The sequence below is a fragment of the Mytilus trossulus genome, chromosome 2 (assembly GCF_036588685.1).
Source record: "Mytilus trossulus isolate FHL-02 chromosome 2, PNRI_Mtr1.1.1.hap1, whole genome shotgun sequence".
NCBI classification, from domain to species: Eukaryota; Metazoa; Mollusca; class Bivalvia; order Mytilida; family Mytilidae; genus Mytilus; species Mytilus trossulus.
In genome coordinates, this window is record NC_086374.1 from 41,038,547 (window position 1) to 41,066,091 (window position 27,545).

General features: G+C 31.0%; 1 protein-coding gene across 2 annotated transcripts; it reads left to right on the forward strand.

Annotated features, from left to right (window-relative positions):
- Positions 1–2,545: 2,545 nt before the first annotated feature.
- LOC134707251 (cholesterol 7-desaturase nvd-like) lies at positions 2,546–25,128 on the forward strand. Of its 2 annotated transcripts, none has more exons than XM_063566856.1 (6): positions 2,546–3,475; positions 11,611–11,799; positions 14,605–14,786; positions 15,304–15,549; positions 17,274–17,447; positions 20,986–25,128. In XM_063566856.1, the coding sequence occupies exons 1-6, from the start codon at positions 3,019–3,021 to the stop codon at positions 21,151–21,153; spliced, it is 1,416 nt and encodes a 471-aa protein (XP_063422926.1). In that variant the 5' UTR covers positions 2,546–3,018; the 3' UTR covers positions 21,154–25,128. The 2 variants fall into 2 exon arrangements, with proteins under 2 accessions (XP_063422926.1, XP_063422925.1); XM_063566855.1 differs by lacking the exon at positions 17,274–17,447 and adding an exon at positions 17,637–17,810 and having other exon boundaries at positions 2,547–3,475; positions 20,986–25,127.
- Positions 25,129–27,545: the final 2,417 nt, after the last annotated feature.

Genomic DNA, 27,545 nt, shown 5'->3' on the forward strand with positions numbered 1-27,545 from the left:
TGAAATTACACTGTAAAAAAATTTGGGTCCAGAATTTTAAAGGAAAGTAGTGATTTGGTCCAGCTGAAAAAGGTTTAAAATTAGTTCTTCGGATGCTGTCAAAAGATTTCAAGACGCCCTTAACATAAAAATTGTCCATATTTTGAGTTAGAGCCGATGAAGTTTTCTATATTTTTTATATAATTTGTCCCAAAAGTAGTACAACACACTGTAAAAGTTTCTTTGAGAAAGTGCAGGTGGGATTTTTTATATTTCCATTTATGTTCTAAAAGAAATGCACTACGAAATAATTGTGGTCTCGGACCTTATGACAGAATTGAATTTTGTACAAAACCACAAGAGTCCCATTCGGCGCCCCGTACACAGTAACAATTTCACTTATTATAGATATAGGAAGATATGGTGTGAGTGCCAATGAGACAACTCTCCATCCAAATATCAAATTATAAAAGTAAACCATTATAGGTCATTGTACGGCATTCAACACAGAGCCTTGACTAACACCGAACGAAAAGCTATAAAGGGCCCCAAAATTACTAGTGTAAAACCATTCAAACGGTAAAACCAACGGTCTAATCTATGTGTTTTATGGAATGCTTACAAAGGTATACAAAAAAATCAGGTCCGAAATATAGTTATCAAGGTTAAGTTTTTGTGTTTAAATTTGTTTTTCAGATACTATAAAGGTCAATAAACTTTAGGTCAACTATGTTTGGTTTATGGACAGATTGTAAGCTGTTCATTTCTTTTCGGTAGAGTACATTTGTTCTTGATATAATTTTCATTAGGTCAACTATATATGGCGTATGAAACGAATTATTGTTTGGTGTACATCTGTCTTGTATACATGTTTCATCTGACATTGGACTCATTTTCATTGTCCATTTGGTCAATACTAAGTTTTCCTAGTGACTTTACATGGTTGGTCTGAACTTTATCCTATTTAAATGGATCATTGATAAGGTTATTTTTTTTAAATAATCGCCCTTTTGGGTTAAATATATATTAATCGATATTGAAAGAAGCAAAACCAGTTGAAATAAGCATAACGTGGCTTTGGTTGCCTTCGGTTTTTTTTTTTTCTTTGATCGGGTTGATTTCTTTGACATATTCCAGTGGCGGATCCAAGGGGTGGTTCCGGGGGTTGAAACTCCTCTTTTATCGGAAGATCAATGCTTTTGAATGCATGGGGAAATGTGATTTGAACCCCCTTCTATCCAGGGTTGGGAACTCCCAATTTTTGGCTAGATCCGCCCCTGTATTCCCCATTTCCATTCTTACTTTTATGTCATATGACGTAAGATATTTTTTTACGTGAACTTGTAAATACTTTCTACATGAAGGAGAATGGCATTATCCTGCAACACAAATAATAGCTACTTATATAGAACATTTAAGAAATAGTATGGCTATATAGAGAATTAATACGATGGACTTGGATCTAAAAAATACACCATGTGGTCCAAATTGGCGCACTGTTTTATCTGTTGTCATTTTTCGTGCACTCGTACTACAGAGTATCCAACAATGGATAGTACCCTCAAGGAAAAACTTGTCGGAAGAATTTGTATAGGGAGATTATAGATTCTAGAAGGATGCTTTTTCTTGTTATTTTTTTAACAGGTTTTCTATATCTGTAGATCTTGTGTAAGGCTTGGTAAATATCATGTGTGGTGACGGGTTTTAAAGAAAACATATAATGTCTAAGAATTTCAACTATTTGTTAACGTTTTTTAAAAGCGAACAATAACAATGAAAAATGACACTTTTCAATTTGCTAAAAAAAAGTCCCAAATATCTTATATTACCTTTGTCAAACAGATATTGTATATAAAATGCACTATTAAAAAAGTCAATAATATTTCGGCCAAAGTAACCTTCTTCCTTATAAACTGTTTTTTATTATTATTACAGTATGGGTGCCTGTTATTCTGAAATACCTTCAAACCAACTGTTGACAGCTTCTATAAAAGTTTAGCTTTATTGTTATTTGTGAAAACTGAATGTCTGCATGTATTTTGTCGACAATTGTGATGATGTGCAGGACGGTTGCATGATAGACGCATGAAGATAGACCCGACGATCCAGAAAATGTGACGCATGATGAAACAATCCTTGATGTAAGTCATTATGAACAAAAAACAAGTAGCCTTCAGTAAGATAATCATACAAAAATTCAACACACAGGTATTTGTCAACTTCATCGTTTTTAATTTACATTTTCTGATAATCGCAAATTACATTTTTAAGGGGCAAATAGTCTTAATTTCCTTATTTTTATATTCAAGTTAAGATGGTCGCGAATTTAAGTTTGTATGTATATCCCCATTTTAGGCAAAATTGTTGAGGACTTTCACACAGACGCATAGGTATAAATCTCACATAATGTACATGTATGATGATTGATCGTGATTGTACAGTACATGCGCATCCAAATGACAATAGCATAGTTTATTTCCTCGTTAAAATCACTTATGAAAACACGGATTTTAATTAAAAATAAAAAAAAAGTCCTTTGTGAAATAATATTATTACGTGCATTCTTTGTGACTGTAACAGTATAATATTGAATGTCACTCCTGGGAAACTATTTTAAATACTTGCATTTGAGCTTTTAATACCTGAATGAAACAGAATCAGGTCAAGAATTTTACTACGAACCAAAGGAACGCATGTAAACAAAACAAATAATGGGATCATTTTACAAAGTTTTGCATTTCTACCTGGCCAGATTTTGAAATATACGGGTATAAACCTAGTTATTGATCTTGAGCAAGTTATCGTGTGTTGTACCGTTGTTAACGGTATACAACAACAAAACATGTATAAAGTCATGTTTAAACTCAACTCATGCATTCAGTATATAATTAAAAATTTGGAAAACCAATACTATTAAAGTTTGTGGTTGTATATCCGTTGGAGGTTTAAAATATAATCGCAGAAAGTGAGTGGGGCTATAAAAAGACTGTTTTACAAGTACATCGATCATAATTGTGATTTGCACGCCGTCTTTCTACTATGGCCTTATATGCCTATTGGAAAAAATCAGTTATTGGATTTTTGTTGTGTATATTAACTTTTGCAGTAACTAAATGTGTGTCGCAAAAGGTGTTAGAAGTGCCATTACTGGAAGTTGGAAACTTGTGGTATAAGTCATTTTCTACGAGTTCGATTATTTCATTCTTTTCAACGTTTTTAGATTTTTATTCAATTTATACCTACATTTGTCTAACGGCAGTATGTGTTGCGATGTATTACCTATACCAGTTATTCTGTGTGCCATTGAACAGAATCAGGATATTAGGAGACATTGGATATGTCACAGAAGGAAAGTTTTCAATGAAAGACATGGCAAATATTGTACAGAAATCTCGAATGGTCGGAGAAGTGCCACCGGTATACCCCAACGGATGGTTCGGTCTTACTGAAAGTTTTCAACTCAAAAAGTCAGAGACAAAAAATATTCAGGTTTTAGGTAAGAATTTTAACAGTTTTGTTTGTTTATTTATTTGTGTTGTATCCACGAAGAGTAAAGCAATTTACTGCATCAATTACAACTAATATAAAACAATTTAAAGTAATGAACACCTCATGTAGCCGTAAGGTTATACAGTGTGTCTTTGCCAATCCTTTAAATCTAAATTATATGATCATTGTTTTATTTTATGTTCATTCATCTGATACAGTTTACTATAAACTTCCTTTAATATATTTGTCAATACTTCCTTTTGAACTACCCTGCATACATGCTGAGCATATATGTCTATGCATATTCTGTCAAAAAGAGGGCTCTAGGAGGAAGTCTTTTCCTACTAAGACGGCTATATACTATGATAAAGGTACACGACAGTTTTGTTTAACTACTGCAATCTTGTGACATCCCCTCGACACTCCTAGTTTATGTCTATAAGTAGGGCAGTTCATAAAATGCTTTCAGTTGTGATAAAAAAAATATCACCATATACCGTGAGTAGGAAAGTTCAAGGTTATTTACAAGTCTTAAAGTTGTATATACTTAACGACTTTACGTGCAGTTTTTTTTAACTTGCAGAATACAAAGTCCTGTATTTTAAAATCTGTATTGTAAATAAATATAATCGTGCAACGCAATTACATTCAATTGTGCAACACAAAAGATTTAAAGATGCGGGTATTTTGCGCATATATAATTGAATATTATACAAACTTCAAACATATTTTCTTCTTGTTGACTTCTTTTTTGAAACATTTCAAAGTCGTTCACTCAGCATACTAACGAAAGAAAACATACCTATTCCTATACATGTGGAACGAGACTATAGGCAGATTAGAGGGTTATTGGTGCAGGTTCCCCTTATACGGGCTATATATATAATAATTACATACCCTTTTTACAAAACTCTCCAAACGGTGACTTGCCAGGGACCCGGCCTCCCCTACATTTCAAAATCTGGGATTCCCACAAGGTTTCATTGCTTTTTGAAATATTTTTGTTTTGCAAGTATAATACTCGTCGGTTTTGTTTTTATAGTATTAAAAAGTTAGTGGTAAATAGTATTTGTGTTATTTCTGTAAAACGTGGGTAAAATCACTCAGTATTAAAAATAGTAATGAGATACATGTATATAAAAATGGGTGCAAATGTAATAAAATAATTTAAATTGATTTATGTGAATTCATGAAGCGACATAATCGAGTGATTCGTAAAACTTGTATTCGCTTCACAAACCATGGCATTTCAATTGACAGAAAAGGTTTCAATCATTGTGCATTGTACACTCAAATAGTTTTAAAACTTCTCACATTCAGCCTTCCTTCACAAAGATGGTTACTTGTTTTAGAAAATTTTAGTTTAAACATAAAATTATTTTATTTACTCAAAGCTCAAAGAATCCGACGTGCTTTGTATTTGTATGCATATACCAACTTTAAATAAAGCTAAATATGTCTTATGTCTTATGTCTTACTTACAATATCTTCTCCACAATGCAATTTATATAACTATACAAATTGCATTTGAGAACGCGTTTATAATATAATCAACATAAATATTACTTAACTATACAGAAAAAGGGTAAGGGTAAAGAAAGAACGACAAGACTATATGAGGATGATGAAAGTGCTTTTTACCTATGTCGATATTATTCTTCGAGGAATGGTTTTGATCTTTTTATTCAAAATGAATTCTTAGTTGAACAATTTGCGAATTTTGATCATAGGAAAGAGTTGTTAGAGAAAAGGAACACATTTATATTTTGTCTGTATAACATCTGGCTATAAATTTGATGTCTAGGCCAATAAAGTATTAGTTACTTATTGATTTATACGTTAATAATTAACATTAACAATTATAGTAATATTACCAGGACAAGGTAATAAACATATAATTGATCAGACAATATGATGTATTACCTATAAATTATATGTACACCAGGAATCTGATATCCTCATGTTTAGTAGTTGTAGTTTGTTGATGTGGTTCATAAGTGTTTATCGTTTCTTGGTTGTTGGTTTTTTTTTTATAGATTAGACCAGGGACTTACTATATTAGTATAGAAAGTACCTGGTTAGATCCTTAGTTTTTCCGCTATTTTTTGGGGGCCCTTTATAGCTTGCTTTTCGGTGTGAGTCAAGGGTCCGTGTTGAAGACCGCACTTTGACCTATAATGGTTTATTTTTATAAGTTGTGACTTGGATGGAGAGTTGTCTCATTGGCACGCATACCACATCTTCGTATATCTATCAAGTCCAATGTTCATCCACAGGTTAAAAACAGAGCACAAAGTCGGAAGAAAAGGTGTATGTGTGAGAGTATTTGCATGGTTTGCACAATACTTAACAAAATCTTGGTACATTGCACTGTTTCTTTTATTTTATTTAAAGGGTTCTAATTTGTATTTTCCGCCTCTTAAAGGAACTTATAAAAGTTATGGCGTTAAGACTTTAATATGATTATATACCGGCAATCAAATTGTTCATGCTGCCCGAAAGATTAACCTCACGGTGTCCTGTTCGTAGTCAAACATAATCTGAAGTATAAAATAAATAGTTCACACGTATTTAAAGTAAGTATACAAGCACTTTCAAACACCTTTAATATTTGACCTTAATATTTTCAATCAATTAAGGTGTTCAGTCTAATGTACAAGCATCTATGGTACAAGTTACGACAGGTGCATGTTAATTTAATTAGGACATCTACGATAGATTAATCCTTTTAATTACGAATAAATACATTCTTGTATTGAATATATAATGACGCATGTCAGGTGAAAGTTATTTCCTGATTGTCTCATTTTTAGAGGTAAAAAATATATTAATGTGTTATTTTATAACTGACAGAATATAATACATGAAACTATATACCTACCAACAACATAAATCTTGATTGTTTTGATGAAATAAAATCCTATATCTTTAATTTTAATTTCATTTGAAAAGGATAATATATATATATTTCACGTCACATGAAATAAGAAAACGACACGGTACACCAGCACTTAATCTTACACCAATGTAAACAGAGCAATAAATTATATAAATATCAGATATTAAACATAGACTAATACAGCATTAAATCATGTAAACAGAGAAATACATTGTACAAAAAAAAATCCAGAGCAATGAATTATACAAAAAACAACACAGTCTGGGTATTCATGGGTATTGATCATAGAGCAAAACAAGTACATCTCGCAAGACAGTTTTATACAGAAATGTAACAGTATATCTTGACACAGTTCTATACAACAATATTACAGAATAACACACACACCCCAATCATACGCAGACATGTAGCAGTACATCACACTTGGCCCAGTTTTACACAGAAATGTAACAATATATCACACTTAGCACATCTCTATACAGAAATGTAACAATATATCACACTTGCCTCATTTTTACACAGACATGTAACAATATATTACACTTGGCCCAGTTTTACACAGAAATGTAACAATATATCACACTTGGCCCAGTTTTACACAGAAATATAATTATATATCACACTTGGCCCAGTTTTACACAGAAATGTTACAATCGATATCACACTTAGCACAGCTCTATACAGAAATGAAACAATAGCTAACTATGCGGTATGGGCTTTGCTCGTTGTTGAAGGCCGTACGGTGACCTATAGCTGTTTATTTCTGTGTCATTTGGTCTTTAGTCATACAACATCTCTTTCTTATTTTATATCACACATAATCCATTTATACACAAGAATGATAAAACAAGATTAAGTACTAGTCACATGCAGCGCCAAATAGATGTGGGTATGCGTAAGTATAATAAGAAGCTTCTGTATGTTACAAATAAGATGTGTGTATACGTAATTGGAACAGGAAACATGCATCTTTCATTGTCAAACAAGATGTAGGTATGCGTAAGTGGGGCAGGCATCACCTTTCATCGCAATTATGATGTGGGTATGCGTAAGTGGGACAGGCATTACCTGTCAACGCCATTATGATGTGGGTATGCGTAAGTGGGACAGGCATCATCTTTCATCGCCATTATGATGTGGGTATGCGTAAGTGGGACAGGCATCACCTTTCATCGCGATTATGATGTGGGTATGGGTAAGTGGGACAGGAAGCATCTGTCATTGCCAAACAAGATGTGGGTATGCGCAAGTGGGACCGGAAGCAACTTTCATTGCTAAACGAGATGTTGGTATGCGTATGTGGGACAGGAAGCATTTTTCATTGCCAAATAAGATGTTGGTATGCGTAAGTGGGACAGGAAGCATTTTTCATTGTCAAACAATATGTGGATATGCGGAAGTGGGACAGGAAGCATTTTTCATTGTCAAACAAGATGTGGGTATGCGTAAGTGGGACAGGAAGCATCTTACAGTAACTAAAATGATGCGTAAACAATAAGAAACCGAAGCTGTGTATGGTTCATATGTTTGTGAATAAACTATATGGTATTTGTAAACTATTTGGTGTTTTTTGTGTGTGTGTGTGTGTGTGTGTGTGTTGTACCGTTCCATTCATGACTTCATGTATTTATCTGTACATGATTTATTTATGTTGTTCTGTGTAAGGATTAAACTGTCATTTGATCACTGACTCTATTAACACGTAGTTAAATTACTAAATAAACATGACTTGCTTGTTTCCTGGCAAAGCTTCAATATCAAATAAAATCTATTAATTTGTCAACTAGCAAGTCAAAGAAATTTATACAGATAACGAACAAAAGCTATCCATTGTGATCTTTGAAAAAGTAATTATCTTTGGAATTGCTCTTCAGACTTCCGGCGAAATAAGATATTTACTAATGAAACTATAGATGTGTCAGCTAAAAGAGAGCAATAGGCTCGATTTCTAGGCATAACTTTTAAAAAAGAACATGTTTCTCAATTCTACGACTAAATTCTGGTTTTTAGGTTCATCAAAAACCATTTTTCAAAATGACTCAAGAACAAAAATGGCCAAGCTTTTACAGAAGGCCTTACAGCGAAACCATGTAAATTGTTGTTCTTCTGTCATTTTTGTCTCTTAGTTATTTGAATGAAAACCTATCATTATGAGATATTCATATAACTAGAAGCTGTTAAGAGCCTCCATCAATTACACGTTCTAGTGCACAACTGATACCCAGTTAGTATCCTATCTTCTATGAATCTCTAGAAAATCACAGGAACGTTATCGCATATACTGCTAAAGACAGGAAATTCTAAACTACCAAATATGTTAGATGACTATCTTGTCTAAGCACATCTTTTGCTTCTGTAGATATTCTCGTTTGAAAGGTATTACACATGTCATTTTTTGGGCCCTTTATAGCTTGCTGTTCGGTGTATAAGACACTTTAAGGCTCTGTGTTGAAGACCTTACTTTCACCTTTAATGGTTTACTTTTACAAATTGTGACTTGGATAAGAGGGTTGTATCATTGGCACTCATACCACATCTTCTTACATTTATGCCAGTATTAGTAATATTGCAGATTGAGATTTATCAGTTATTGACTTTAAGAACCGGGTATGACAAAGATTTCCTATCAGATATGAAAATTGTTTCCGTAAGGGAAGGAGCACCATTGATTGTGCTACATTTCTCACAACTATAATAGAAGTTAGTATGCAATTGAGAAGGTTAACATTTTGTCTTCATCGACTTTAGATTAAATAAAAAATCTATCAATACTAAAAGTAAATTATTCAAACAGCAATCGTTTAAATCAAATCCTGTGTTATGGTTACTTTACAATTTTTTTTCATGGAGCAAAATCACAGACCTAGAACTTATATACAATATTACGTAAGGGATATAGTAAATATTGTAACAGGAAATGAGACAACTATACACCTGAATCAAAAGAAAGTGAATGAATGCAACTATAGTTAACCATAAGGCCTTTTTCATCAATGAGAAGAACCCATACCGTTTAATATTTGTCAGATATGAAAGGCCCCGACATGGCAAATGTAAGTTCACGACCGTGTAATATTATGTGACATTTCTATTGAGTTTATGTTGCAACTGGTTTTTTTTTTCGTTTAACTTTTGTGTTGTCTTCTTCTGTTTTCTTTTTATATCCTCCTTGATATATGGTCATCCCCCCTTTTTACATACATGTACTAGTATTTAATACTCGAAGTTCCAGAATGACACTTGAATGACCCTTTTTATATACTATAACCTTTTTACTTAATACCAAATGTAAATTCTACCTAAGATACCACCTACAATTAATTGAAATATATTCAAAATGTATTTAATTTTTTTCCGTATTATGTAAATTGACCTGGAGATTCTTTACAAGTTGGCCTATAAAGCAATATTAAATGTTAGGTAGCTAGTGGTGATTTCATAATATTTTGTCCTCATATTAGTTGTCAAAGTACTTGGTTGAGTGCCCGACAATTAAACGGCGTTAAAACGGAAAAGCCAATATGAATCAAATATGTACTCCATATGTATTATACATTCTAACTATGTTTTAAGGATACCCATTCGTTTGAGCTAAAGAATTTGTTAAACATTCAATTTTTAACCATTCTATAGCGAAAACGTCTAAAGAATTATTCCTATTAATGATAATTAGTTCACCCTTAATAGATAATAAACGTATATGACATTTACCCATCTTGAATAACTAACACAAAGGCTATAAACCCTTTTTAGATTCAACTTTATTTACCATGCACATACTGTTTGCATTTTCGGGGGGGGGGGGGGGGGGCGGGGGGGGGTGGGGGATTTATGGCTCTTTAAAGTCATTGGGCTGCTGTTCGGGGCACTCAGTGTTGCTGTCTCATGATCGACGAATAACCAAAACAAAGGTCATATAATATATTATGGGTTTCAACAAGATACGTACTTTGACACGTTCTCAATTTTACTAAATGCAAAGATCTAAATTGCTCGCTACATATACATATCATACACTAGACGACTAACTAAACAAAACCTTGAACTTCATACAAATAGAACATTAATCTGCAATCTTGAGAAAGTCCTTCAAAATTATGTTGACCCCAATAATTCCGACATAGGAAGGGCTCGTAATTATCTTGACCCCAATAATTCCGACATAGGAAGGGCTCGTAATTATCAAATGATATAAACTATCTAATTCTTAATACAATCAATGAAATATAAATTTTAAAGAAAAGGCTGTAATAAAAATATTTCAAAAATTAATTTTTCTAAAAAATGATAAAGTCTGAATACATCGAAGTTTATAAAATTACTTTAGGGTCTATGTAAAGCCAATACGGGTTATTTTGGGAACAACTTTAATGCTAGATTAATCAGAAATATGATACTAAGATTCAATATTTTATTAAAGTCTCACCACTTGTATAACATTATATACATTCCAATAAACATATAAAACAGTGCGTATAACATGAAATATTGGATAACATTTATAAAAAATATTGTATATTACAGCACATTTCAGTCAGTATGTAGCTAATGGTAATATCTTTGGTTAGCTTGCTTGTTAGCTGAACCGTGCAGTCATTGTTAGGTAAGGTAAACTTCCCTCCTTTAAAGTGGCTTAGTCCTACAGAGAGATAGATTTTTTATCTGTTGGGCTAGTCTACTATTAAAGGAGGGAAGTTTACCTTACCTAACAATGACTGCACGGTTCAGCTAACAAGCAAGCTAACCAAAGATATTACCATTAGCTACATACTGACTGAAATGTGCTGTAAAACTAACAGTAAAATATCATTAGCTTAAATACTAAAACATATATATAAGTGATATCAAAAGTTGTGTGGTATTTCAACAAGATTGGCAATCTTATGTTGTCCATCTTCTCTGTATCGTAAAAGCAATCTCGGCAGATATAACGTTATCCTCTATGATGTTTCTATATAGTCCCAGTTGTTTAGTAAAAGACCAACATATATTTTAAGTCAGTTGTTTGTTCTCACTCGCGTTGTCAACCAATCCACGTCAAAGACCCTGTACCCAGGAAGACCCTGTACTAAGGAAGCAAACTTGATGTCCCTTGAAGGAATAGGCTTATTGGGTGATTGAATTTTCAGGAAGATGAATAAGCTGCAGTGTAGGAAAAGGGCGCAATATTAGATAATATTTAATAACACAAATGCTACTTCTTTATTACTTCTAAAAATGTTTTTATGTAATTTTTTAAACAGGTTTACAATTAGCCTTATTTCGAGACGAATTTGGAGAAGCACATGCAGTCGACACTTACTGTCCACATTTAGGAGCCAATTTTGCTGCTGGAGGCCGTGTTGTTGGAGACTGTATAGAATGCCCATTCCATGGCTGGCAATTCCGGGGTTCAGATGGCAAATGTACCAAAATTCCTTACTCAGAAAATAGTACGTATGGAGTTTATGACAAACAAAACCCCCCAAAAAACAATTGGGAAAACTTCCCTTTGAGATAAAAATAAATAAAATAAGGCATAAAATAAGGCAACAAACAGAATAATCATGGTAAACTGCTATATGATCGGAAAGGTCACTCAAAGTCTGGTAAAACATATTATTTGTTTTGAACAACCATTATTTAGTTACCCCGAAACTGATCAAGCTTACAGTCCCTCCCTTTTTTCTTCATTCAGCAGTTCAAGAATAAACACTTCCTTTTCAAACACAATGTGCCTTATTTCACGTCTGCATTGATATTGTACTATTGTATGAACCTAGATGCTGCATATCATATCATTAAGTTATCTTATCTAGACTATTGATCAAACACTCATCCTAGGACTGAGAAAAAGCGTTGATAATTTTTTTTTGGATAAAAAAATATGATAAAAATTACAACATTCAATGAATATTTTACTACCAGTTACTCAACAGAAGGTTTAACTCTTTGTTATGTAACCATTGGTTTAATAATTTAACTGGGCCCTGCAGTATGTTCTTTGGTGGATTTATAATATTTATTGATTTTCTAGTTCAGGGTTTCAAAACAGTGGCCCTTTTATATCTGTCATCATAATTTATACTTTAAGTACATGTGTTTACCTTTTTAAAATCCTACAACGACTAACAGTGCACGTAATTTGCATATATATATATATATATGTTTGGGGGATAGGTGATACAAATAGTAACAGATGTCATTGATGATGTCCATAGCTAAATCATCTGTATGAGACATCCTTCAACAATTCACTAACATCCATGAAGTGGAAAATATTTCATGCATCTTTCAGAAAGATTCATTTTCAAGAAATTAGAACTAGATAAATGAAAACTAATATGCCATAATTATATAACTCTTAAAGACTTTTCAACTTTAACAATTAACAGATACCTAAATTACATTTTTTTATAATAAAAAAAATACTATATAAATTTACGTTATAATTTTTTTTCAATTAATATTTTAAGTATCATATCCAATTGTGTGGTGTAACTGTTAAACAATTCAAGTTCAAGATGTCAGCTAGTTAGATTGTTTCCTATTTACACACTACAAATTTGTAAAAATAATTCCTGTACATTAAACCTACTTTATGTTATTTCCTCTGTAGTCATTTGAGCAAGTGGTAAAACCAAAGAAATGTTTGAAATGTGTATTAAATCATGTTTGATACCTTAGAACTACAATTGCAGCCTCTTAAATTTCTTACATATGTTTTATTATATATTATAATGTTTTCATTAAACAACATGTTGTAAGATAGGATTTTAAAATAGTCCTAGTTTAGTACCCCTATCATCAGACAAAACTAATAATAGTGCCAGTTCTTTTGAACAAACCTATTGTTTCCAAATATTGTGCAATCCAGTAAACATGTTGTATCTATACAAACAAATACAATCTCAGTTCTATTTAAATTTATTCTTTATTTTAATTTACAAAAGTTCATAAGACTATCAGTAATATATCAATATAGGTAACCTATTTCCTCAATAATTTAAAACCCAAATATATGCACATGTGACTTAACAATTTGTGGTTATTTAAATATAACTTTATAATGTCTAAATATAGGAATAAGGTATATATAACGCTACAAAAAAATCAAGGATTTATATTGTTAACTGTTAAAATCCTTGAACAATCAAAATAAAATTTTATACCATATAAGCCTACCAAATCAAAATCCAACCAGACTTATTAATACTTTTAATCAAGAAACTGTATGTCAGTTTTATTTCTAGAACTGTGAATGTCATATTAAACACATCAAATTGCATGATTACTTTCCAAAAATAAATCCATACAAATCTGAAAAGTTTCAGCATTACAAACTAGAGGCTCTAAAGAGCCTGTGTCGCTCACCTTGGTCTATGTGAATATTAAACAAAGGAATCAGATGGATTCATGAAAAAATTGTGTTTTGGTGATGGTGATATGTTTGTACATCTTACTTTACTGAACATTCTTGCTGCTTACAATTATCACTATCAATAGTGAACTTGGCCCAGTATATTCTGTGGAAAATGTTACCGGTAGTAAAAATTTACAAATTTATGAAAATTGTTTAAAATTGACTATAAAGCACAATAACTCCTTAGGGACCCAATTGACCATTTTGGTCATGTTGACTTATTTGTAAATCTTACTTTGCTGAACATTATTGCTGTTTGCAGTTTATCTCTATCTATAATAATATTCAAGATAATAACCAAAAACAGCAAAATTTCCTTAAAATTACCAATTCAGGGACAGCAACCCAACAACAGGTTCTCTGATTCATCTAAAAATTTCAGGGCAGATAGATCTTCACCTGTTAAACAATTTTACCTCATGTCAGATTTGCTCTAAATGCTTTGGTTTTTGAGTTATAAGCAAAAAGCTGCATTTCACCCCATTGTTCTATTTTTAGCCATGGCGGCCATCTTGGTTGGTTTGGCGGGTCACGCCACACATTTTTTAAACTAGATATCCCAGAGATGATTGTGGCCAAGTTTGGATTAATTTGGCCCAGTAGTTTCAGAGGAGAAGATTTTTGTAAAAGTTAACGACGCCGGACGCCGGACGCCGGACGCCAAGTGATGAGAAAAGCTCACTTGGCCCTTCGGGCCAGGTGAGCTAATAAAAATGAAGATTAAAAAATATTAGACACTATTTTTTCCTAGTTTTGCCAAAATACCAACCTATTTTGATTATTTTTGAATTATTCCTTAGACTTCAATGTTTTATCATTTAATATATATTTTCAGTTCCAGAAATGGCAAAAGTTAAATCTTATATTACAAAAGAAATGAATGGTTGGATCTATATATGGCACCATGCCGAAGAAGGAACAGAACCCTACTGGATGCCACCAGAAATAGAAGAAATCCAAAGTGGCAAATGGGCTTATGGTGGCAGATCTGAACATTATGTTAATGCTCACATTGAGGTTAGTTTAGTTAGTAACAGGTATGGGTAATTACTGATGTAAAGCTTCATCAACATTGTCTCTTTATCTCTAATATATTTTAACAGTTATTTCATTAACATGGTCATTTCAAATGTTTTTGCTGTGTCATGCATCTAACTGTGTATCTTGTGATTCAAACAACACTAGAGTAAATAATATAACTATACTTTCATGGAATATAAGTTTTAGTTGGCTAAAAATTCCAAAATGAAGCAGGCTTTACATTCATTACCTATTTCATTCTTGCAAACAACTCAAATTTGTACAACAATGGCTTATCATCATCATGTGCTTTTAACAACTCAAATTTGTACAATAATGGCTCATTATGTGCTTTTAGCAGGTGATTATTTACAGATTAAATTTAAGTGAAAAATATGAAAGTTGTCTGAACCCAACAATCTTAAGATGTAAAATTCAACAGAGTGTTGTATAATTTTTAACTCTATTATTAGATTTTCACCAGAGTAAATTGGTCTTGTTTTGTTGTTGATAGGAAGTTCCAGAAAATGGTGCTGATGTTCAACATTTATACAATGTCCATACTCCATTCATGACAGCTGGGATAGACCTAAGACATATGTGGTCCACAGTATGGTCTTTTGCTTCCCATGTCTGGAGTGCAAAGTGGGAAGCACAAAAAGCCCCAAATGAACATATAGGAGTATTGAATCTCACACACAAGCTACGGATGTTTGGCAAAACTATCACACCAATTAATCTTGATGTCCAAGCCAACCAGGTAAGAATTTTGGTGTTTATTTTTAATATCTATTATATAATCAGGGCAAAATATTCTCACAATGTTAAATTTAAAAAGTGTGCATGAACATGAATAAGCATTCTTTTGACTTACTCTTTAAAAATTCATTTGGCAAGAAAATGAATCCTTGCATTGCATACAGTTGAATTTTAGAATTTATATGAGTATTACCTTAGGGAACTATATAGACCTGTTAGATTTCATAATTTGTCACCAAGACATGGAGAACCATCCATCAAAGTATATGAAAAACTACAAACTTAATGCTAAATTGAACAAAGTTACTTAGGAAAGAAATGTAGTAAATAAAGATGTTTAACGATTTAGTATGAATATAATAGTCAAATACCATTGACATACAAACATTTAACAACTGTACTGCTAATATGGTGTCTATAATGCATAATACCCAATACATATATAGATAAGCATGTTAGTTAGAGAAATACAGTCAAAGTTTTGTTTAAACTAGTTTAGTTGCTTACCCATGTACTTCATGTTGTGTGTTTTAAAAATACATTTACCCATGTTCTTAAAAGGCTTCATCAAAATAACTTCAAATTAAATTCCCCCCAGGTTTTGATGATGAAATCAATCAAATAGTAAGCTAATATATTCAAATTGTATATCAATTATTCAACTCACTTAATATAAATTCCATTGTTGTAACTGAAAAAAGATAACCACTATCATGTTCTTACATGTTCTTACATCTGATTTGTGGTGTTAACATGGTTTTCCTTATCAAATTGTATATACCAGTAGTTATATTTGAAATGTTTCAACATTATTTACAAATTTTCCTGAACATTATTTCTTTGCTACTGTAATAGCCAATTGATTTGGTATAGCCAACATAAAAAAAAATCCCTACTCTAACATGTCTAACCTTAATGAATTTCCTTCAAATTTTAACTTTTTCCTGAACTTTCACCTCTTTCAAAATGGAAAAACCACAAACAGGGACAAAAGATACCAGAGGGACATTTAAACTTAAATCAGGCCAAATCTAAGTACCAAAAAAACATTAGGACCTGTCATGTCATGCTAAAAAAACCTTCAATCTCATAACTGCACTTATATAGACATTAAGGTTCTCTTTGGAAGTAAAAATGTGTTTGTAATTCTGGCAATTTACAAAAGAGATATTGCCAAGTCTGCAACTGAAATTTATCAGAAATGCACCTAGTTCGTCCTTAAAATAAAAAAAAGAAAATTTGGTTTGCAATTCCAGATCCCCCAACCCCTTGCATGGTGACATGAAGTCTGCAGCAGAAACTAAATTTAACATAGATTTGCAATTTATTTAGAGGATTTTCAATTAGATGAAGACATTAAATAATTGTAAGCATACAAATTTAACTCAGTATTACACATATATTGAAATAAATTATGAGGGGAGATAACTCATATAATTTAATTTTATAAAAAATATTATACTATTGCTTTAACCATTTTTTATGAGTAGCAAGAAAATTCGTTCAAAAAACATAAATTCATTACTGAAAGCATAGCATCCATCTTCTTAGAACTAGGATTTGTATAGTACAAAATTCCTTGGTAAGAAATAATTAAGATTGTAAACTGGTCATTAATGGATACTGTAGAAAATTCTGTATTTCATATTTCAAAATAACTGCACATGGTTCTATCTGCATTTAAAAAAATTCTCAGATATGCAACAAGGAATCTTGTTTTTTCAGATTGGTCCTGCAATAGTATATTTAGAATTAAATTCTATTTTTGGTAGAGGTATATTCACACATTCAATCACTCCTGTTGAACCTCTGGTACAGAAGGTTGTGCATAATGTGTACCTTGATTGGAAAGTTCCAACTATAATAGCTAAGTGCCTTATGGCTGCTGAAGCTATTCAGGTATGAACTACCCATAATGCTAAAAACAAACTGCTTTTGCTAAATCTATAAAAGGAATGACCTACCCTATATGCTAAAACACACAGCTTTTGCATCACATATATCAGGTATGAACTTCCCATTATGCAAAACAGAAACAGCTTCTGCTAAACTTATACCTAACAGCTTTTGCCTTCATTTTTTTTACAGATTGGCCCAGGCATTGTATATTTAGAATTTTCTTCCTTTTTTGGGCGTGGAGTTTATATACAATCAGTTACTCCTGTTGAACCTCTTGTACAGAAGGTTGTACATAATGTGTATATAGACAGGAGGCTTCCAACTATACTATCTAAATTCTTTATGGTATCTGAAGCAATACAGGTATGTAGCAAATAGCCTTCTCTTTTCAAATTAGTATATATATATATTGATATTGTGTGTATCAATAGTCCCTATTAAACAAGGAAAGAATCTAAATATGGGTGTATAAACTGAGCTTGGCTACAATTGAACTACTGCAGAAGCTTGTTTCAAAATGCACAAAACTGCTGAAGTATTTTTAATGACACTTATTTCATACTTGCTACACTATGAATTGTATAATATTTAATTTTGATAGGCTTTTAAAGATCTCTTAGTCTTATCCCACTTAATTGAAAACATTATTCTTTAAATAAATTCAAAATGAAGTCATTTGACACAGCTCTCTGTGACAGCATGTAACTTCATGAAATAAACCATATACTTATGTAATTATTTTTTTCAAAACTTGTTTACTTTAAAATTATTGTTTTTTTATAAATTGTTTAAAAATATTTCAGTATGTAAGGGTACCCTACCCCTTAATTTACCTCATGAAACAAATGTATGTGAATGTGTATGTTTTGTTTTGTTAGGTGGGTGAGTGAATGGCTTTGAAATGTTTCCAAAAAAACAGTCTACAATAAGAAAACCTCTTCTTTTATATTTAAAGTTTGCACAATATTCAATTAGATGAGCAGAATATCGATATCTTTACACCTTTTGTGTTGCACGGTTAAATATACCTATGATGCACGATTATATTCATTTACAACACAAATTTGAAATTGCAGGACTTTGTAATCTCTGAGTTAAAGAAAATTGCATGTACAGTCGTAAAATATTAACTTATGAGTGGATTAGATAACTTGAATATAACCTTGAACTTTCCTACAGTATATGGTGATTTTTTTTTATCATAATTGAAAGCATTTTATGAACTGCCCTACTTATAGACCCTAACTAGGAGTGTTGGTGGGATGTTACAAGATTGCAAGTTGCGTCGCTTTTACATTTTGGGGATACCATTTTTTTTTGGATTGAGTAAATCTTGCATTTTTGTGAACATTTGAATTCAAATTTTTTGCCAAATTCTGCATACAAGCATATAGAAATTTTAAAATTTGGTTGAACATTTAAAATCTTGGTTTACCTTCCTTCACCTTCAATATCCACAAAAATTGGTATTCCAGGAACAATTATTTATTCTATTTTTAATATAGTATTTGAATTTATTCTGTTTTAAATTTTGGTACTTTGGTAAATTTGCATAGCTTATAACTAAATAGTTTAACTTCATAGAAACCAGGTATATTATGAATTTTACACGTAACTCCCTTCTACATTCCAATGTTTAAGTCTTGAAATGGGACTTTCTGAAGATTACAACTACCAATAAAAATAAACCTGGTTTTCAGGAAATCTTAAATAAGTATACAAAATAAACCTGGTTTTCAGGAAATCTTAAATAAGTATACAATATAAACCTGGTTTTCAGGAAATCTTAAATAAGTATACAATATAAACCTGGTTTTCAGGAAATCTTAAATAAGTATACCATCAAGCATATTTATCCTCAATCTTTAATGCAAACCAATGAACAAGTCAATTTTAGCAAAATAATTTAAATATAATTCTCTATTACCAAAAGTTTCATTTTGTCAAATTAGTTTGTTAGTTTAGGTAAACAATGACATCAGAAGATCTATTTTATACCAGGGAAGGGCCACTTTTACATTTTTTCTAAATTGGAGTGGGTAGTTGGTGTTCTGATGCCTATATACAGTGATAAAGCCACCAAATGTCTCCTATTTTTTATCCTTATTTAAGAGGCATCACGGCAGTAAAAATGGTTAAAATTGTTGTATTCATATTTCCTAATCTAAATCTGTTAAGTGAGTATTATTAAACACTTTTTATGCAAAGTTCTAATTTATGGCTTTATCTTTGGTGAGTGTTTTTTATAATGAAACATTGCTGTGATGTACAGAACTTCAGACCTGATCAACCTATGTTGGAACACATAAAAAAAATAGTGTTAGTCAGCTAAAACTATTTTTTTAAAACCTCCATACATTTGTGTGAAATAATACAATCACAAAACTTAAATACTTAAGCATGCATGAACCCTATTACATAACTTCAAGTGTACAAAAGTCAAAAATACTTTAAGATAACAAAATGTGAAAAAGTATCTATCAATTTATAACTAAATTGCTTTGATAAACAGATAGATATATAATTTCAAATTTATTTGCAGGGAAATATTGATTATTGGGTTTTGCCTTTTTAACTGTTTGAAGAGTGGATTAACTATTTATTAAGTTCCACCTCAGACAACAATTCCCATGTAATATATAACTAAGTTGAAACTCAGTGAGAATTAAAAGACAATGAAGAGAAATGTTAAAACATGTCAAGCTGTGTCAATTATAGAATGCCAATACTATATAAAACATTTGTAAATCTCTGAGAAATCTGACCATGGGTTAAACCTATTATCAAAAGTGCACAAGTTGTAGGAAAATCTATATTACCATTTTGAACCACTTGGACCTCTATGGGTTGAAGAAAAATTGTATGAAATAGACCTATATATTATGACTGGTTCCAATAGAATCAGGTTCTTTTCCTATGTAGATATCAGAAAAAACATTTTGGCCTACTGTTCTGGCTTCGGTAAAGTATACAAAATGAGTTTCAACAGACACTCCTTAAAAGTGTACCCAGGGGACAATACTTCCTCTTGAACCTCCTTCATGTATGACTGTGCTTAATTACTTAAACTGACAGTCTTTCCATCATTTTCATATAATTATTTCTTGGTCCCATTACACACCTAGTTTTTTTTCAAGTATGAAATTTCACAAACTAAATAAAAATAGCACTAAGATTTACTGACCATGTGTCATCTTACTTCCATTTAATTAATTATTGGCCACATGATCCTAATATGGCTACTGTACTATTTTATGTGAAGTACAAATATTGTATATTTGATAGAAAAAAATTACATTACAGCATCATCAGATTATATATGAAATTTAATTGGCTAAAAGTAAATTATTATGATCACTAAAATAATGAAACTGCTATCAAAAATGTGATGGTTAAAAAACAAATTGTTGACAGCATGCATAGTTGAATCAATAGATGAACTCAGAATATTAATTGTCTCATTGGCAATCATACCACATATCCTTAATTTATATAAAAGGTTTGGTATACATTAATAACTAACTTTTGCCTTTTTCAGGTTGAGAGAGATATAATGATATGGAATAATAAAAGATATTTGAACAAACCTTTGTTTGTTAAGTCAGCTGAGGATAGTCTGCTAAGCAAACACCGTAGATGGTATTCACAATTCTACTCAGAACATAGTCCAAGATTAAAGTTTCAAAAGGACACATTAGAATGGTAGAAAATAGTTAGAAGAATTAAATACTAACAAATTTATATTAAGATGTCACAAAATGTTGTGTTACTATTTACATTTTCAGTTTAATGATGTAAAACAAACATAATTTTTAAAAAATTAGATAGAATTGTTACTGTTAAAGATTATTAAGCTCAATTGTGTAATATTACAAATCATCTTTAATAATGTAAATGAATGACTTTTTATTTACAATTTAAATACATATTCAGTAAACAACGATATCAAGGCCCAGCTACAGCAATCAATATTATGTGAAGTGTAAGGCAACACTTTATTTGATCACTCAGACACATTATATACATGTAACAAAAGGAACGCAATAATTACATATACATATATGTCAGATGAAACTGTTCCATATTATTTTTCACAATTGTAGTGCCAGTCTAAATAGAGATGTTTGTTTAACAAATATTCTGTCTCTGGTTTATTCAAGTATTTTTATAAATTAATTAATGTCCAAAATTATTCAACTGATTATTATGACTTATATCAAAAAGTATAATTCATCCTAGACAAATCTGAAATATTGACTCCTGCGTGAGTATCAATTACAAAAACCTTATTATCAGTGAGGAAATTTGTATAATAGACGTGTAAAGAATAAAACCGTGTATAGTGTTCCTCCAGGAAGTATAGTGTTAAAACTTCGCCATTTATTTCAAATGTCACCTGTATTTTAACTGAGAGTCTGTTGTATTTACAGTATTAAGTTTTTCTGAATTCTATATTATATATATGTCATGTTTCACAACAACAAAAAATCAATCTATTGAATCCCTATGAAATTTATGAGCAAATGGTCAAAACCAATGATTTGTACATGTATAGCGAGAATCCTTGAGAAAACTTATGTTCAGTAAATAGAACTACTAGTATTATTTTATTTTCACTATAACTTCAATTTTTTACCTAAGTTTGCAATGACTGACAAACTACACAACAGTTATCATTTTTTTTTAAAAGTAGACATCTATAGATTACTATTACAGCACTTTATCAAAAGCAAAATTTTGTAGACAGTTTCCGTCATAGTAATGAATTTTTACAGGCTTAAATTGCCTTGTATACATATATTTGAAACAAAACCACCTATATCAAGTAAAATTTACATTATTTGACGTTAAATTAGGTAGCCACTTTGTTTTTTTACCATTTAAATGAAATTAAAACAAGGAAATGCACATGCTGAAAACATCTGATTTACCTCAATGGAATGTATTTCTATGAGCCCCATTCTATTTAACGCATATCAAATTGTTGTCAATTTATAGCCTTGTTGTGTAGAACTTTATCAAAAATGCATAAAAATTTTACAAATTTTGAATCATGTCTCAGAAATTTGAAGCACTTATTTTCCAGATTGACAAGAAATTTAGTTTGTTTGATTTTGAGAACCTATGAATCAGGTTCTATAAATTCTCTGGGTACATATACAATTCAAGTAATTTAACTGTCAATGAATAGTTAAGTCACACCATGCACCACATATTGAAAAAAAATTCAGTTGTAAAACCATTTTTTACAAGGTTTAGAGGGTAAATGGCAATTAATCGCAATCAAACCATGATTGCATGTACGAAAACTCACTAATGTAACAAATGAAGTTATAATTCTGGTATATATGTTTTAGATGTCTAAATGTTAATGTCAATCATTCAATATAGAACATTTTGACATTAAAAGCCTTTTAATTTTTAGCTGATATATAATTAACTGGACCAATAATTTAAATGATAATGCAAGGTTACAATCTTAGCACTTTTAATGACTAAGTAATACAATTAATGAATATATCAAAATCATACATCTAGTTTTAAAACTGTGTCAATATAAACTAGGAAATTGAATAAATTTTCTTGTGGTATAGTTGTCAATTTATGTGCATTTTAATAATTATATTTAATAATTTGGGGAAGTGTTACTACAGTTCAATTTTTATCTACCTTCAATCAATTATTAAACCATAAAAAAAGCTCTTAAATTTACAATTTTTTGTTTTTGTTTCCAAATTTATTTCCGAAACATTATCAAACTTTAAGGAAGCCATTGTTTTAATCACAGATCAAGCTATAGGATAATTTTACAAAATTGTACACAAGGATTAAATATATATCAAGGAAGTTATATTTTTCATGTTTTCTTACACAAAACTTTGTATATGTATTTTGTGATAAAAATGTACAAAGCAAAAGATGCACATCATAGATGTATAAATAAACATAACTATGGGTTTATACATTTATGGACACATTAACACACTTAGCAAGGGATTTGTATAGAAAGACTACTATATAATTCATTTGTTGTTAAACCACCAAAATAAGGACAATCATTGTTAGTATCAAGTCAACTATCTAATTAATGTATGATAGTTGTTTGTAAGAAATAAATATCCAATGTGTCAAATGACAGGAACTATCTAGCTAAACCTGGATATAAATTTTCATTTTTTTGATCCACAAATACAGCCTTAACACATATTATAAATAAATAAATAATAATTCGGCTTTGAAATAAACTTTTTGTGCAATTTATAGACTCCAAATTGTTATAAAACCCTATAGAATCTAAATTCTGTCTAGATGGCCTAGTAGGCCTAGTAGATGTTTGCTTGCACTGCTGAAAAACACTTCAAATGTTTTAAAAAGTCTTTTGCAGAACTGCCAAAACTCATGATTTTCTGTTTTTAAATGAATGGTGTTAAATGGAACATGGTACCTGATTAATTAAAACTCAAAAGACTTCTGCAAAAATTTTCAGTTATACTAAATACGTTTTAAAGTACAAACTACTACGCCAACGTCTATCAAAATGTAACAAAATACTTCCATGTTTTGTATATTAACTATGGTTATGTTTTCTATATCATATGTCAACTCAAAATAGTTATTTACTAGTCACATAGTTTTAGTTTTTGTAACCATAGATCTACAATTTACACCAATATTATGTAACCTCTAATGCATTATGCTTTAGGAAGTTTTAAAACAAACCAATAAAGACCTTCACACTAAAAGACAATCAGTTCAATACTTGACTGTAGAAATGTAGGATCAAATTGTTTTGAAATGCTTCAGTTTTTGCTATGTCATGCTTGCAAAAATCATATATAACAATACACTGTTTAATAAAAAAATTACTGCATAGTAAAATGATGTAATATTTTTTTGTTTATTTCAAAATGACCTTTGTAGTACATAAGAATAAATGAAGTGCATAATAAGTGTGTTTGTCTGAGTGAAAGTATAAAGAGTATAGAAGCTTTAATGTTTTAGGTTAGTATTGGTCATGTAGTTTAAAGTTCGTGTCCCACTGTAATGGCAGCCATTTTAGTAGGTCCTTGATAACAAAATAACATTGTTATGACATTAAGATTCAGCTGAATATTTATATCTCCTTTCAGTCCAAAATTAGTCTATAATTTCTGGCCACCTTGGTACCTCCATTATCCCCAAAGTATCAACACCAGTAGCAACCCCAAGAGATACACAAGTGCTACACAAGTGCTAAATATAAGTCTCCATTATTTAATCAATCTTGAGAACATTGTTGTATGTATTTCTGATTGTTTCTTGGTAAATGCCTATGCTAAAAAACATATTTGGATGCTGAATTGGCACCAAAGTAGTAACTTGTGGTTAGAATCTTATGAATTTCATTTCTATTTACTTTGTTTTCATGTTGTTCAAAGAAGGAGTTTTCTAATTCTATTTGAACTGTAAGTAGTTAGTAAAACTGTTGCACTTACTTTGTTTTCTGATGTCTTTTGATTTGATTTTATTATGATTTTTAATGATTAAAAAATCCATTTAGAAAAACTGTGATTGATCTTGAAGAATGTTTATTTAAAAAGAAATGATTGTTATTGTACAAAAAATATATACTATTTGTACTTATTAAATACATATATTTTTCAAGAAAACAGTAAATTAATTTTATGAGTAGAAATTGTGAAAGTTGTATGATTACATCCATCATTATTTATTATGTCATTTGTTTGAGAAATAAACATAGTTTTGTAATAAATTGTTTTTAGTCAACATCTTTAGTCCATTCAAATCCTAGTGGTATATGAAACATTTCAAAATGGACAAGAGGGTCTTCAGAGCCTGTGTCACTAACCTACATCTTTAACAATTGCCACTTTTTAATAAAAAAAAATCAGCATTAAAGGGGAATTACTCTATTAAGAGTAAGCTGACAATTTCAGTCATGTTGACATATTGATAGATCATATAACCTACTGATCATTTTCCTTCTTAAATATATTTATTTATCCATTAGTTTTCAAGATAACATGCAAAAAAACACAGAAAAAATGGTAAACATAACATTAAAGGGAAATAACTGCAATAAAGTAAAGACTGACGATTTCAATCTTTTGGACTAAGTTGTAGATCTTGCCTTGCTGATCATTTTGCAGTTCAAAGTTTCTGTCCATCTATTTTAATATTTTTTGAGATAATAGACAAAAATGAAAATAAAATTCTTAAATATGTCATTTAAGGGCAATAACTCCTATCATTCGCCCGTGTTTTGATTTCAGTTGTGAGACAGATCGCATCATTCTTGACTTTTTCACATGTTAGATTTGCTCTATCTATAGAGGTTTCCAAGATAAAAGACAAAAACATGCAGTTTCCTCAGTTGTTCTATTTTTTGGAATGTTGGCCAGGTTTGTCAGCAGACAGGGTCACCATACACATTTTATTCCCCACCTAGTAGAGGGGCATTATGTTTTCTGGTCTGTGCCTCCGTTCGTCCCACTTCAGGTTAAAGTTTTTGGTCAAGGTACTTTTTGATGAAGTTGAGGTCCAATCCACTTGAAACTTAGTACACATGTTCCCCATGATATGATCTTTCTAATTTTATTAGTGCCAAATTATAGTTTTGACCCCAATTTCATGGTCCACTGAACATAGAAAATGAAAGTGCAAAGTTCAGGTTAAAGTTTTTGGTCAAGGTAGTTTTTGATGAAGTTAAAGTCACATCTACTTGAAACTTTGTACACATATTCCCTATGATATGTTCTTTCTAATTTTAATTCCAAATTAAAGTTTTTAATCCAATTTCACGGTCCCCTGAACATGGAAAATTAGAGTGTGCGAGTGGGGCATCCGTGTACTATGGACACATTCTTGTTTTGAAATAAGATACCCTATTGATGATTGTGGCCAATTTTGGTTGAATTTGGCTTAGTAGATTGAGAGGCAATGTCTTATTAAAAGTTACAGATGACAACATAATGGGAATAACTCACATGGCCCTTATGCAAGGTGAGCTAAAAATAGTCCTTCAATAAAATATTTCAGAATTATTCAAATTTTTCTGATTGTCTAAACAAATCTGAAATTTTGATGAGTTGAAACATCAATATAATTAAATGGCAATCTCATAAAAAAATAAAAGTGCTATCCAGGAAACAAAAACAAAATATTTTTTACACACACAGATTTTTCTGATAATACTTATCTGTGGTGATACTTTGATTGATTGAATGATGTTTGCTTTAAATTGAAACCTTCATTTAAAATTTGAAAAGGAGCTGACAAAAATGTAAGTGCTAGCATATCAACACAAAGTGACAAAAATTGAAAGTGCTAGCATGTAAACAACAAAATGTTAGCATGTCAACAACAAAGTGATAGCATGTCAACAACAAAGTACTAGTATATCAACAACAAAGTACTAGTATGTCAACAACAAAGTACTAGTATGTCAACAACAAAGTACTAGTATGTCAACAACAAAGTACTAGTATGTCAACAACAAAGTGATAGCATGTCAACAACAAAGTGATAGCATGTCAACGACAAAGTGCTAACATGTCAACAACAAAGGGATAGCATGTCAACGACAAAGTGCTAACATGTCAACAACAAAGTACTAGTATGTCAACAACAAAGTACTAGTATGTCAACAACAAAGTGCTAGTATGTCAACAACAAAGTGATAGCATGTCAACAACAAAGTAACAAAAAATGAAAATGCTAGCATGTCAACAAAAAGTGTCAAAAATGCCCTAGCATGTCAACAGTAAAGTGACAAAAAATAAAAAAATGTTAGCATGTCAACAACAAAGTGACAAAAAATGAAAGTGCTAGCATGTCAACAACAAAGTAACAAAAAATGAAAATGCTAGCATGTCAACAAATAGTGACAAAAAATGCAAGCGCTAGCATGTCAACAGGAAAGTGACAAAAAATATAAGTGTTAGCATGTCAACAACAAAGTGACAAAAATGAAGTGCTAGCATGTCAGCAACAAAGTGCTAGCATGTAAACAACAACGTGACAAAAATGAAGTGCTAGCATGTCAACAACAAAGTGCTAGCATGTCAACAACAAAGTGCTAGCATGTCAACAACAAAG